The 15,712-nt window shown below is 36.1% G+C and overlaps 1 protein-coding gene and 1 long non-coding RNA gene across 5 annotated transcripts in view; one reads left to right on the forward strand and one right to left on the reverse strand.

The window, feature by feature from the left end:
- LOC309631140 overlaps positions 1 to 15,712 on the forward strand; it is a 283,441-nt gene that overhangs the window by 111,453 nt on the left and 156,276 nt on the right. The window lies entirely within an intron of this gene.
- The window catches only part of ADAM23 (ADAM metallopeptidase domain 23), a 166,080-nt gene that overhangs the window by 42,828 nt on the left and 107,540 nt on the right, over positions 1 to 15,712 (reverse strand). For all 4 annotated transcript variants that reach the window (XM_082397056.1, XM_082397055.1, XM_082397057.1 and 1 more), the window contains exons 10-14: positions 8,678 to 8,749; positions 6,404 to 6,567; positions 5,304 to 5,388; positions 4,455 to 4,545; positions 2,064 to 2,112 (exon numbers count right to left, since the gene is read on the reverse strand). In XM_082397056.1, the coding sequence (XP_082253182.1) occupies positions 2,064 to 2,112; positions 4,455 to 4,545; positions 5,304 to 5,388; positions 6,404 to 6,567; positions 8,678 to 8,749 (461 nt within the window). The remainder of the gene's footprint in view (positions 1 to 2,063; positions 2,113 to 4,454; positions 4,546 to 5,303; positions 5,389 to 6,403; positions 6,568 to 8,677; positions 8,750 to 15,712) is intronic.

The following is a 15,712-nucleotide window of genomic DNA, read 5'->3' on the forward strand; positions in this document are numbered from 1 at the left end:
AATCTCCTTAGCAGTCAAGTCCCTTTGTGCTCAGGCTTGAAAGAGTTTTTGAAAAGTTCATCCCCAAACTTCATCTAGGCTGTATATTAAAATGTGGTTACTAGCACTGACCTATATACACTACCAAATGTAAAATAGATAGCTAGTGGGAAGCAGTGGCATAGCACAGGGAGATCAGCTCGGTGCTTTGTGACCACCTGGAGGGGTGGGATAGGGAGGGTGGGAGGGAGGCTCAAGAGGGAAGGGATATGGGGATATATGTATACGTATAGCTGATTCACTTTGTTATACAGCAGAAACTAACACAACATTGTAAAGCAATTATACTCTAATAAAGATGTTAAAAAAAAATGTAGTCACTTTTATTTGCTCTGTCTCAGTAAAGATAAGCAGGTTGGTTTTTTTTTTGCCTCTGTCCTGAATAAAAGGAACTTGGGAACCTACTAGATTTTTACTTTGGAGAAGGACGTTGTGAGGGTCAACTGATTAAAGATTATATATCGCAGGCTTCAGCCACACAATTGAGGTAAACAAGGAAACCCTAAAGAGATGTGTTAGACTATATATGTTTTTATGTGTATATACACACAGTCAAAACAGAATTAGGTAATTAGGTAATAGCTCCTTATTCTCAACCTCAAATACTATTTGGTAATATTCATGATTTTGCAGGAATATAGTGAACCTCTTTGTGAGTTAATCAGATTACTATCACTATGTCAGTACATAAGGGAATATTATACATATGGTCAAGGTTAAACTGAGTCATACACATTGATTCCTTGGACATATTTGTCATAGTACTTGATTTGAGAGTACTAGGTCACTTATCTAGGATGCGATCTAATAGATTTATATTTCCTTATGTATGAGGGTAGTGTATGGAAGTAGGTAAAATCTACCATTGTTGACAGTGATCTCTTACAAGAACTATGTAGAAATATATACTTGAGAAAATACAAATTAAGCTTAAATAATTTTATTATATCCTATGGGTAGTCAGTCTAAAAATCTATTTAGAAATTGGAAGTTTAGAAGACAGAAGACCTCTCCCGATAGAACCAGTATTATGAATGGTGTTACCGTTCTGTAGGAGGCCTCAGGGGAGGGGGAGCATGAAAGCTAACGGTTTCAAGTTTAAACTACATTTCTAGAAACATGTGTTCTAAAGTAGCAAGCATAATGGCTGACTCTCTCCTCAAGCCTTCATGCTCACACACCTCTTGTTCCCTGGACGCCTGGTGCACAAATAAGGAAGGGACTCTGTAAAAGTAGGTCAGGGCTTCTGGCAACTGGGGAATCACAGGGAGGGGGCAGGACCAGAAATGGTGATGTGTTGAGCAGATGTCTGGCATGGGCAAAGGAAGTGGGAGAGACACATGAGTGAGGAAACCTCTTCTATCTATTAGGAGTGGGCTCTAGCTTAGGAGGCCTTGTGGCAGTGGCTCCCATGGGGCAGGGGTCCCTGGGAAACAGGGCAATGTTTCTAGGCCTTGGTTCACAGATGCAAAGGCAACCCTCTAGTTTCCAAATTATCCACAATAGGAGACAGGAGTTAGGTGAGCAACTATTCAAATGTCTATCAGTAGAAGACCACCTAGACATGATAAATCTGTCTTAATTTGTTTAAAAAAGCGTTATTGATTATATAAGGAATACAGTACAATTTTATTACAGTAAACATGTCTATTTACGAGTTCCTTAAAATATAAATTGTTGACTAAATTGGTTTTCACTGACAGTTAGACAACCAGCTTTTATCCTAACTGTACTAAAAAATTAATGCATCCACTAAACTTAGACGCATTTGATCATGTGCTTCCTTTAAGGGTTAATAGACGTAGAAGTGGTTACTTTATTTTACTTTTATTACCAACTTTAAATAAAAAATTAAAGTATAAAGTAAACTAGCCATTTCATTTTTTAAAATATCAGATAATGAATTATTGAATTTTTTCTAAGGCTTAGCCTAAAAGACCAGTACCTGAGAGACTGTGTATCTAATTATAGGTAACAATTTCGGTAAAAGGTATATAACAAATGCATGTACAATGAAAATTTACCCCGTCTCCTCCATGATGCAGCCGCCCCAGGATTCTGTGCAGTCACATTCTAGTCCAATGAAACAATAAAAAGCAACAAAAGAAAAGGGAAACAACAAAAGTCACATCTTTAATTTGCATCGCAGCTCTTGAAATAGTTCCTTATTACCAATTCCATGTCAGACAGGTAGTACAGAATGTGAAGTCTCACCAAACAAAACCTATTTCTTTTAAATCAATATTTCTTTTTCCTTTCCAACAGTATAGCTTGCTTCCTAAGATAACAGCTGCAAGAAATAAATTTGTGCCTCTCTTCATTTTTGTAACTCAGAGAATTCAATTAAGTTCCTAGTGCCAATGTTTAATGAAAAGTACCTGGTCTAGAGATTGTAAAGCCTGAGTTCTAGTCTGAGTTCTGTCTGATGAGAGAGTTTCATAGGCAAGTGACTTAGCATTTCTTGGGTCTCAGTGTTTCCACCTCTAAAATGCGAATGCATCTCTCTATCTCCCAGAGTGGTTCTGGGGCTCACATGAGACGGTAGTCTGTGTGCTCTTTTGGAACTACAAAGCTCTACTGCACAAATGCAATGAGTCCTCACTGAAGTCCTGCTAACAGACCACACCGGACGTTAGAGGAGAGAATTCAATTTGCTGGAGCCAAAGCAAGAATCAGCCAGAGACTTGAAGAACACTAAGCTAAAAGGTTCAGCAAAAGAGAGAAATCTAAAATAGAAATGTAAAATCACCTAAATTAAATAACAACCGTAAACTTAACATAGATACCACAGATGGACATATGGATATTGTGACGGGCTGTCCTTTTCATTTATTTTTTCCTATTCTCTTTCCTATGATAGACAAAGATATTTTTAAAGAAAGACTTCCAAATGGATCTTTAAAAATTCAAAGTACAGAACGAATCTACCTAAACAAACAATTCACAAAGGAATAAAGAATTTTAGGAAGGAATTATGCCCAGCATTAGTAATGAAGCCTATTGTTCACCCTACTCCATCATCTGACTCAGCAATATCTCTCAGCTGCCCCCAGCACTGGCCTCTTCCTGGCTCCAGGCTTTTCAAACAAGGACATAAACCTGGTTCTACTCCTTTCTGGTTTTCAGATATTGATGCCAGCCAATGAAACCTGAATCACTTCCTTTAATGTGTACTATGTGTTTCCCTGGGAAAGCAAATACTCTGAGCAAGAAATTAATAGATGAAAGTTTGTGGAGATTTGCTCAATGCCACCAGACTTAATGTACCCATAAAGTGATGACTTAATATGCCCTTCAAGGGAATCAAGACACCCGGGATATATATTTTGCTTCAAGTTTCCATAACACTATGTATTAATGACAATTATTTGATAGTAGTCAAAAAATATAAAATATAGGATAATGTTAAGGTAGATTTTTGTCCTCGTCTTCTTTAGGGAGGCTGTGGTAGAGAGGGGGACCTTTATTCCTAGCGTCTGATATGTTCACTGAGGGGAGTAGATTTCCACTTAATTCCTAGGTAACACATTAGGAGTGAATATCTCAGGTTTTTCTTTCCACAGGATCTCATTGTGTGTGCCCTAGGCACTTTTGCCTTCTGCCACAAAAGAGTGTTAGAAATTATATTTTACTAGTGTATTGATATAAAGAGGAATATAATCCAAGTTGGATTTTATACCGATTTTAAAAGAAGTTAAAAACGTTCAAGGGCCCCCTAAAATTATTGTGGGCCTTCAACACTTCTCCCCCTAGAATCTCAGCCCTGTCTTTCCATCTGCATCTCCTCTGGTTAAAGAGGAGAGTGACACCCAGCAGTCACCAGCTGTGTTTTCCTACTGGATGGGATTTGTGGCTGCTTCTCTTGGCCCTGCCTGCCCAGTAGAGGAGAGTTTTCCTCTATCATCTGCCCCCATGTTTAAAAGGTCCAGGACGGGACTGCCTGTACGGGAACCTTCTCCAATGTTTCTGATGGTACTAGGTGGGTAAGTTTAATTAGAGGTAAGTAGATGGGTAAGCTTAATTAGAGTTTGAGCTCCTTTTAACTCTAGGCCTAAGCTATTTTCTGATCCAACTGTACTTGTGGTGGAGCTTCACTGACATCTTGTGTCTATACTCAACTGGTTAGAATCCAGAGGGTGAGTATTCACCACCACTCACCCCAACATTCTGCAGTGTGAGAAAGAGCTGATCACGCCCTGAGAAAGTATGATTTTATGGACTTTGAAAGGGACATTTCTCCAACCCACACAGATTAAGAATTACCTTAAATAGCTCATCTTATCATTTGTTTAGAGGAAGGAGATACACTACAGTTAAGGTATTATGACTTAGCAATGAAAAATATTTCTTTATTGACCGGACATGCATTATACAGACAGAATGGCACATGAAAGTAAGAAGGTCAATGTACATACTTGGCTTTCTGCTAGAAGGTTCCCATTGGATTCCAAGGTTTTGAGCCAGGCTCTGCGATAATACTTGTGCCACTGCCATTGGAAGACCATACTGTTTTTCAGCGTTGAAAGTGTGTGGGAAACATTTGAGAGAGGGCACAAAGCTAGTTATTATTTCTTAATCGTCACCACATTTCATCTCAGTCCCCTAAGTAGAGCCTCACAGCATCAAAAGACGGCTTACGTTCCTTATCACTTCTTCCTTGCAACTGGGCCCGAGAAGCAGAAAGCCTCTCTTACCATGTGGCATCTCTCAGAACTTGATGTTCTCACATGGAAACATAAAATCATAAAAGGCTGTGCCCCATTTCAATTCATACCAAACCAAGAATAAATTCAACTTACTACAAATCTGTCAAGAGAGGTCTCCACTGAATGATGGCTACTGGGATAACCTGGTATAATAGATTCAGGTACTGACCAAGGTTTAGATTTGGTTGGTTCGACTTTTGGGATGTGTTAAACCTAACATAGGCAGAAGAGCAAATAACTTTTTAAAAAAGTCATAAAAGAAAGATACACAAGCTTATAAGAACTTATCTATAGAGGCCAAGAAATTTCTGGGCCAATCTTTGGTTTGCATCTGCCTGATAAATATGAAAAACTATCATTATGATATGAAACAATACCTCTTTTCTAACACCAAAGACCACTTTGGGTTCTATATACTAATACGAACCACTCATACTATAGTCTCAATGTCATTATCACTCTAAACAGGCCTGAAAAGGGAAGTAAACTAGGCCATGGGGAAGAAAGAGACTAGATGCACAGATAAAGCTCTACTTTAGGCAAATTGATAACATTTACCTCATTCACACCAACTCCCCTTGTGTGAGAACAGACACCTCCAAAGTAACTCAGGCTGCTTCTCTTATAGTGGAATGTCACACGCCTTAGGAAAAATAAGTGTTATTAGGAAACCAATGTAGTGACCATTATATTTCAACTCTCCGTAAATATGTCTTATTGTCCTACATTGAATACCCCAAACCAACCCTCCTTTAGAAAACCAAAAACTGTATTTTAAATACCTTTAAATGTATGTTATCATAAATACCTTTAGATTAATGTTATGTTAAATAATCTCAGTTGAGCAAACATCAGTTGAGCACCTAAGCATCATGCAATGACACAGGAACTGAGGACACAAAGATAAACAGACCACAGTCCTTGACTTTTTTCTAGTAGAGACTATCTAGTAGTTATACAAAATATTGATGATTGTAAATTGGTGATTAAACACTGAGAGAAAAGCAAAGAGTAACAGGTGAGAAGAAAGGAAGGAGGACTTTGGTTGGTTTGATCCCAGGACAGAACCTTAGAGGACTGTCTGAAAACAGCTTAGCCACCGGGGGGGAAGGGAGCAACTTATGATATCAAAAGTGAGCAAAGCACCCTTTTTCCTCAGAGATGAAATGTCAATTTTAGTCAATAGTTCACTTTCACTTTGCTGTACCCCTGAAACTAACACAACATTGTAAACCAACTATACCCCAATAAAAATTAAAAAGAAAAAAAAGATCTAGCAAATGATTTGGTGAAAGTGATGTGTGCAAGCTTTCAGGAAATCTGCTTTAAAGGAGCTAACTCAGCTGGAAGGAGGGCCCTTTCGCAATCCTCCCTCCTTGGCATTCCTGCTGCCTGTGATGAAGGCTGGAGTGTCAGCAGCTGTCTTGAATCATGAGTTGACCCTGAGGATGGAAGGTCTGAAGGTAGAGATGTGCTCTGAAAGTAAACCTCATGACTGTGGAACCACCACTCCAGCACTGGGCAGCCTATTTCTGTGCTTCTTATGTAACAGAGGAATCAACCTCAAACTTGTTCAGGATTGATTTATTGATATATAACCTAACTGATACAATAAAGGGATAAAGATCAACGTCAAACCAAGGGCTGGGGATACGTACGAGATGAGGTGCACAGCATCAGCATGCTGCCTGATACGCTGCCGGTATTTGGAGAATTCGTGGAGCATCTGCACAGGGTTGGTGGTGATGTCAATATGATCCTTCTCAGTCCAGGTCTCTACAGCCACCAGGACAACCCTGGTATTAAGCTGCTCCTTGTAAATCTGAGGGTATACAACAGGACAGGTGCAGGAGGAAAACACTGGGTCAAACATGCACAATCAGTGTTTCAGAGTCAGCGGAAGGACAGGAGGGGGAGGTGAGAGGAGAACACGACGTCAGAATTAGCTCATCAGAGAGAATCTTCTTTCCTTTCTCTTTTCCAAGAGCAAAAAGAAAGAACAATCATACAACTCAGCCTGTCCTACAAAGTTACTTCAATCCCAAATCAGCACCTTTAGCGGCCAGGCATCTCACTAGGGGATCTATACTAGGAGTATCACGATTCTAAAGTCTGGACATAAGTTCAAAACAGGGTTTAGTAAAATCACCCTTCCAAACCTCATAGGAGATGACAGGTTGGAGCCTGATATACTGGTTCTGAGTAAGTGCGATATGACCAGTTACTCCTGCAGGATCGGAACAGATCACTAAATCCTTGGACAAGCCCTAACACCATGGCTGGCTTGCCCTTGGAAGCCTTGTTGTATGAAAAGTAAAATAACAGTGGAAAAGAATCACGATCTGAGGCCAAAAGAGGGAAAAGCAGACTTACATTACCTATGTCACCCTCACCACAGGGTGACATCACTCACAATACTTAAATTGTAATTTTCTGCTCTCTTTTTCTGCTTTTGGCCCAGTAGCTAAATAATTCACACATGTAAGCAATTTTGATGAATGTTGTCATTTTGTCCTATTTTCAAGCTAATTAAGAAAATAATGGATGATCTTAGGACACACTGAGGAAAGGAAATATTATCATGCCTAAATCAACGTGAAGCTATAATGATTTTACAACAGGGAGTGAGTTAACTGTAATGTCTTTTAAAAAAATTAGTTGGTCAGCTTCAGAACCTTGTATGGTAAATCAAAATAAAAATGACCCTTTGCAAGATGTGATTCTGTACAATCATGGTGAAATGACAAACACAGAGATTCTACCAAGTAAACAGCTGGGGCAGAAGGAAAGGTGTGTTTAATATTCTCTTTTTCATATCCACTTATAGTTTTCCTCTGAGAAGACTGACAAGGGCTGAAATTAAAGAAAATTAATAAAGCAGGTGATAACTGGCTTTCAGAATTTCAATCCTAACGCTACATGCTACTCTATTACCCTGCACCCATTTTATACTGCTCAGCTGTGCCTACCAGGTATTATATGTTACGAGTGTTTACATGACTGGAGACTTTTGGACTGTTTAAAAGGCAGAAAAGAAGGCAGTTCTTTAGAGAAAATAAGTATCATTTAGATATTAAGCAATTTATAAAGGTTTTTTTCCCAGTTAAGAGGGAACATACAATAAATATCAGATAAACATACGTTTAGCTGAGCAAAACAGCACTTTACATTAGAATACACAAAATACTATGCTATATTTATGACTAGTCAAATTGAATTATTTATTGGAACATAATGAATAATATTCACATTTATGGATTTCCTATCTAAAGGAAAAAGGAAGAAAATCTTAACCATCATTCTCTGTAACTGACAGAATGAGAGGAGGAAAAAAACTCAATAAGGAAGATTTATAAAGGTCTTTTTAAGAAGATATACATTTTACTGTCTTAGCTTTATTTTGAGACTGAACTTAATTCTGTCATCTAAAAATAAAGTCTGAAGCATTCTTATGGGGACACAAAGAAAATAAATTTGGGTTCTTTAAAAAAATTATTTTTGTATTGCCTGTATCCTCCAAACATAATCCACCTCAATCTATTAGTTCTTCTGCCTTATATTTAAGACGATAAGCTCATCTGATGATTATTAATGAAGTCTCATTTGCCAAGTTTAATTTACACTCTCTTCGGTAGCTAATTTTCTCCAGTATTTTTGTCCTATCTAGACTCTTGTGACAATAATATATAGACATCACTTAGAATCAACATCAATGCATCTTTGGGATCCCAAGAATAACTCAACAGTCCCCTGAAACTCTGATAACACTGCCCTTTGTGAAGCAGACCACTCTATAATTTCTTATTAGCCAGATGAGATAAGGATAGCATTTTTACTTTTGTCTCAGAAAGAACTAAAGCAGCAAGTAAGCAAACAGAGATATAAACCATTCCATCTTGGAAAAAGAGATTCAAGAAAACCAGGATACTTACAGAATCCACAAGGTTGACCACAGACTTTGCAAAGTTGTTTGTATGCGCATGAGAAGAGCGACACTTCTTATACTGGGAGGGGGAAAGATATACCAGTCACTGTCAAACCATAATTTAATGATAAATTTCAAAATTCTGTAAAAACAGAAATCTGACAGCAATAGTAGAAATGGGGATTAAAAATACAGAATTCAGTTTGTGCCGTGTTTGGATATAGTGGTGTTCTTATTTTATTTCTCTGTTAGGCAGGAAAACTATAACTGTCTAAAATACCCATGATGTTCCAGGTAATGGAGACAGCCTAGTGATTCTGAGTGAGAAACTTTACACTTGAGAAGTAAGCTGTTAATTCAGTCTCAATGTCTAACAAATGCAATCCTTTTTTTTTTTTATATTTGTTTGTTTCACGGAAATGAACTTTACCAGTTTATAAAGAGCTTAGATCAAGAAATTTAATCCCAACTGGACACCCTCCTCACTTGAATTCAAGCGCATACAAAGATCAAGAAAATTTCTTAGGCAACACTTCAGATTCAGTCCATGATATGGAATGCATCTGTCGTACATTTTAGTATATTCTTTCAGAAGAATGCCTTCTCCAAACGAAGACTTTTGCTTTTGACGGCTCAGAAGTCAAAACAAAGAAGAGACAAAAAGTAAAACTGAAGTGTGCTGATAGTGTATAGTTGCTTATGGTTATTTACGATCACTTAAGAAAATAAAGTAAATTAATAGAATAATTACATAACATCTGAAGGGCTACAGTTTTAGCAAGGAGTACTGCAATTAATATGGCTTTGAGAGGACATTTAAAAACTAAAGTTTATCACAGGGGGATCATGCCCTCTGCTGAGGAAAAAGAAAAACATCCTCAAAACTACTGAATCAGGTTTGTACCATCTCTTTAAAATTTGACTTCATTTATAATTATAAAAATAATGCATCTTCATAAAGATTAAAAATACTTCCACGTTGGAATATCATGGTGTTCTTTTCTTCTCCTTTGCCCATTTTCACATTATAAATTTGTCAGACCCCCTTCATTTCATTCTCTCTTTAACCCTGTTACAATGTTTTTTAAATGAAGAATATGTCTTAATGCTTATAGATCTGATATATATATTTTTAATAATACTGAGCATACTGACAACCTATGATAAATGTGCAATAACTTAGTATTGTGTTATTAGTAGCATTCATTAATTTATGACTATTTATAATATTTGCAATGGTGTGAATGTTTGTGTGCCCCCAAAATTCATGCTGAAATCCCAGCCCTCAAAATGATGGTATTAGGACATGGGACCTTTGAGTGGTACTTAGGTTATGAGGGTGGAGCCATCATGAATGGGATTAGTGCCTTATAAAAGAGGCTCCAGAGAGATCCTTAGTCCCTTCTATCATGTGAGGACACAGTGAGACATGTTAACAGTTTTTTTTAAACTTAGCATAAAGAAGTTGTTGTAAAGAGCTCAGCATTTTAAGCTGCCTAGCAAATTCCACAAGCTGAAAAACTTCAAAGATATCTTTTAAAATATAGGGTTGGCCAAAAAGTTCATTCGGGTCTTTCTGTAACATCTTACTTTTTGGCCAACACAGTAAAAGCAAAAGTCTCAACATTAAGTCTCTTTGGGGTGATGAAATGTTTTGAAACTAGACAGAGGTAATGATTGCACCATATAGTGAAGGTACGAAATGTCACTGAATTGTACACTTAAAAAAAAAAAAAAGTCCTGACATGAAGAAGCACTTATCACAAAAAGAAAGGGAAAATATTAGCTGACACCTATTCTAATGCAGTGGTGTTACATATCTATTCAAATGAATTTTACTTTGCTTCCGAACATTTATTTGTCCTTTTGGGATATGTCTTTTTGTAGTATAATGGTCATGGAAAACATGACATGTAAGTTAAAAACAATGAGGACCTTAAAAGTCTATTAAAATGTGATGTTTCCCATTTATTTCATATTTATAACTTCCAATTCTCTGATTTTCTTTATTTTGGGCCATGTGGCTTGCAGGATTTTTTAGTTCCCTGACCAAGGATCGAACCTGTGCCCACTGCAGTGGAAGCGCAGAGACCTAACCACTGGACCGCCAGAGAATTACTTCTGGTTTTCTTTTTAGAAAGATCACTCTGCCTGCTGAGGTGAGTGAATTAGAAAGGGTCAAGAATGCATGCAGAGAGACCTGTTGGGAAACTGCTGCAATAGTCCAGGTTAAAAAATAATGAAGGCTGGACATCATTATAGGATGTTGGAAGGTAAGGAAAGAGAAGAAAAAAAGATGACTCCTAGGTTTTGAACTTGAATAGCTGGGGGTGGGGGAGCTGTCATTTAAAATAATGAGAAAGACTGGGGGAGGGCAGTTTAGAACTAGGGAACCAAGTGTTCTGATTTAGAAATGTTAAATGTGAGATGCCTATTCAATACTGAAGTAAAGATGTCAAGTAGGCAGTTGAATATAGAACTATGGAACACAGAAGGCTAGAGTATAAAGTTGAGAGTGATGAATTTAAGTCATGATATATTTTAAAGACTTAAGATGGGAAGTGATCACTTGAGGAAGAGTTATAGAAAGAAAAGAGAGCCCCAAATCAAGCTATGGGGCACTCCCATAACTCTAGAGGCCAGACATAAAAGACTAAGAAGAAATGGCCAGTGAGGTGAGAAAGCTATTGTGTCATAGAAGCTGAAAGATTATGAAAATGTTTCAAACAGGAAAGAGTAATCAACTGTGTCCCATGCTACTGAGAAGGCAAGTACGATAAGGACAAAGAATAACCACTAGATTTATTCACTTGAAATTCCATATAATTGAGTACCTAGGATTTATTAGGGTCTATCATTAGTGTTTCTCCTACAACAAATACTTGCTCCTCACAACTCAGTGAGGTAGGTTTTATTATCCCCATTTTTATAAATGTGGAAAGTGAGGCTCAGAGAGGACAAATAACTTATCCAAGATCACAAAGCTGAAATTCAATGCTTACCCTGGGTTGACATAGGAGATAAAACTTGTTCAGTTAACAAGTCATATAAAATAGTTTATGTATGCTTCTAGTAAATCATGATTATTGATGAGAAACCATAATATGTTGGGTTCCTATAAAATATAGTGGCTTTCAAATAAGGAAAACCAAATTAAATTTAAATTTAAATTAAAAAGTATATGAGCTATCCTTTCATGTTTGCACCTATATACATAAGGATATAGCAACAATGTAAGAAAAACATTTGTTTTTCATGCACTTTAAAATATTTCAACTAATTTTCTAATAGAATAAGGTTTTTAATATTCATATTGAGCTAAATTGGCTCAAAGAAATGTTTGGCAGACCGCTATAAGGCTTTAATTGGCTCACAAATTGGACTCTGCCAGCCTGCTACTAAAATGCTTTATACAAAATTGAGGGATTTTTCTTTTCTAATTGAAAGCTACTGATAATATATGATGCTTGTTCAAAATAAGATATCTGCATTTTTTCAGAAAGGTTACTCTGAATTAAAGCGGTAAGTGTGAATGTAAACGTAGGCAAATGTTTCTACTTTCTTCATGAATGAGAATTAATTTTACAAAGAAAAACGTGAAATCTCCATTTATGATAGAATTTATTTCCACATTTTCCGATCACTGAATATAATTTACATTTAAAGTGACAAATTTGCTTTTCCTGTCTGAATAAACACAATCCTTAAGGTATTTGCTTTTTGAAAAAAATTAAAATTAAAGCTTGACTTTCAACCTGAGGGTGATAGTTATCCAAATAAGTGTGCTGCCTCATCTAGCACAAAGATTATAAAATGAGTACTGTCAGTGGGATGACATTTTAAAATCCAATAGCAAATCTCCAGTTATTAAAGAATAGATGTCAATTATTCTAGTTTAGTTTTACTTTCAACACATGAATTTAAGTACTCTGATCCATGTTCTGATTCATCCCTTCTTTGAAGCATTCAAATTCAAAAACTATCTTCATCTCATATAAAGCACACCTTTAAAAACGAACTTTTCTCAACTCGCAAAAGAAAAAAAATTCTTATAAAATGACACACTTATTTGGGACTATTATGGACTAGAGTGTAACTTGGTCTTAAAGGAAAAGGAATCTATTTAGTTCTATTGCATCGATGCAATATTTATTTAAATAGTAGAAATCTAACAAGGACTTACTGTATAGCACAGGGAACTATATTTAATACCTTGTAATAACCTATAATGGAAAAGAATCTGTGTAACTGTATCACATTGCTGTATAGCTGAAATACTGTAAATCAACTACACTTCAATTAAAAAAAACAATAGAAGTCTTCTTAGGTAATTTCTTTCTACTTTAGGCATTATTATCACTCAATAATAAAGGCTTTCATTTTTTTTTCATTTCCTAACATGTATTCCCTCCAAACTTATCAGTACAAATTACAGGGTTTTATCTGGTTTCAAAGATAGATGTATACATTCCTAGTTCTCACTCATTTTAATAAGAATAATAAAACAAATTACCAAAATTTACCATTAAAAGATTTGGTAGTCTAAATAACATAACTTTATCACAGACTATACGGTATAATATTAGAAATTTTCTATTTACAAAAACAATATTTTAAAGGAGGGCATTATTTTGCTATTCATAAGATAAAGACAAGATTATTTAAATGCTTCCCATTTTAAAAGATTTACAAATAAATTCAAAATATATATAATGTTAAAAAAATTATCATTTCCTATTTGTATAGTTACTGAAATCTGCTCTCTGATTAATGGCTTCATGTATTTTCTTAACAGAGATTTGGTAGAACAAGAGATTTGGAATAACAAGTCATGGGTTGGAGAATTCTTCTATCAATTACCAGCTGTATGTGAATGCACTTTGTGAATTTAAAGGCACTGTATATATCTTAATTATTTTCACTACTTTAAAAGTATATATTGGATGTTGGAAAAAGTTTAACCTTCTAAAGCCATAATTTCACAACATACCACAATGTTAAGGATTGAGAAGTAGCTGGACAAAATCTCAATGTCCCAATCAACAAAAATAATTCAGATGAAAAAATTATCTTGGGGTTTCAAGGAAATTAATGTCCATCAGAAACTCATATTTTAGCCTTCATTATCTAAAACGGCTACCCACCCATTTGGTTTTCCTTCCTATCAGGGAAGATCTGTCCTAAATTGTATGTAATTCTTTTTTTTTAATTGTATGTAATTCCAATAATTCTGGTTTTTACCGACATATCTCAAACAATGTACTTAAAAGCTACTGGTACAGAAAATAAATCTGCATACTATACTCAGAGGTATGCTATTGCATAACTTCATGTTCAGCATAATTGAGCCAGTGCTTGGTAATTAATAGAAAACACCTGTTAAAGTAGAGACTCAAAAGTTTAAATATAAATTAAATCATCATTTTAAAAAATGTATGGTTTCAAGGTCTTTTCTACGATTAGAATTTCACTTTTTCATTTTTGTATGAAACACAACCTTATTCTATAGTCTACTAATCTAATTTTGATTTCCTTAAAGAAAAACAAGGACTTCAAGATATTTGCAAAGCAATCAGAATTTTTGCTGCAATCTTTCACAAGTTTTTCACCTATACCTGACTCTTAGGTATGTCTTAAGAGTCTCACCTTTATAAAGTCTTTCCAGAAACGTAACTTAGTTTTCATAAAGCAAATTACTCTTTGTCTTAGTTTATACAATTTAAAAAATTAAATTATGTAATTACAACAAAAATTACAAGTGGCCTAAACAGTTTGGAAAGTGGGGCAGTGGGTTGCTGGAGCCAGCTCCCACCAGTTCAGGATTCAACTGGATGCATCTTTTCCCAGGTCCTCATTTAGTGACCTCATTTTGGTAGCTTGAAATCAGCCACCGTGGGAGTATTTACACCATGGATATAAACAAACATTATAAATCAAGGCTTTTTTTCAGAGAGCCAGGTATTAAACATTTACCAGCACAGCACAAGTACTGAGTATACAGCTGTCCCTCAGTATCCGAGGGGAATTGGTTTCAGGAGTCCCAAAGATGCCAAAATCCACTGATGCTCAAGAGCCTTATATAATCTGGTGCAGTACATTACAATGGATTCAGTCGGCCATCTGCCTCTGTGGATACAACTGTACTAGCAAATAGCGTACTGACCAAGACCCTTCAGAATGCTCTAGGCTTCAACCAAGATATTTTTTTTAACTCTAATATTTTTTAAATTAATTTTTATTGTAGTATGATTGCTTTAGAATGTTGTGTCAGCCTCCACTGCACAACAAAATGTATCAGCCATACACATACAGATATCCCCTCCCTTTTGGACTTCCCTCCGATTTAGGTTACCACAGAGCACTAGGTGAGTTCCCTGTGCTATACAGCATGTTCCCATCAGTTGTCCATTTTATACATAGTATCAATAATGTATATGTGTCAATCCCAGTCTCCCAATTCCTCCCACCCCACCCCTTTCCCCCTTGGTATCCATACATTTGTTCTCTAAGTCTGTGTCTCTATTTCTGCTTTGCAACTAAGATCATCTATACTATTTTTCTAGATTCCACATATATGTGTTATTAAATGATATTTGCTTTTCTCTTTCTGACTTACTTCACTCTGTATGACACTCTCTAGGTCCATCCACATCTCTACAAATGACCCAATTTCATTCCTTTTTATGGCTGAGTAATATTCCATTGTATATATGTACCACATCTTCTTTATCCATTCCTCTGTCAATGGACATTTAGGTTGCTTCCTGGCTACTGTAAATAATGCTGCTATGAACATTGGTGTGCATGTGTTTTTTTGAATTATGTTTTCTCTGGGTATATGCCTGGCAGTGGGATTGCTGGGTCATATGGTATCAACCAAGATATTTTATAAGGGAAATGGTTAAGCAGAGTATGGTTAAGAAAGTTCCTACTTTATCTTCAAGAGGGGCCAATGGAGGACAATAATTGTTTTCATATGTCTTTTAAGCACTGAATCACGTTTTTTTTTTTTTTTGAATCACGTTTTTGACAGAAGTAAACA

Source organism: Balaenoptera borealis (genome assembly GCF_965194805.1).
Source record: "Balaenoptera borealis genome assembly, chromosome: 6".
NCBI lineage: Eukaryota > Metazoa > Chordata > Mammalia > Artiodactyla > Balaenopteridae > Balaenoptera > Balaenoptera borealis.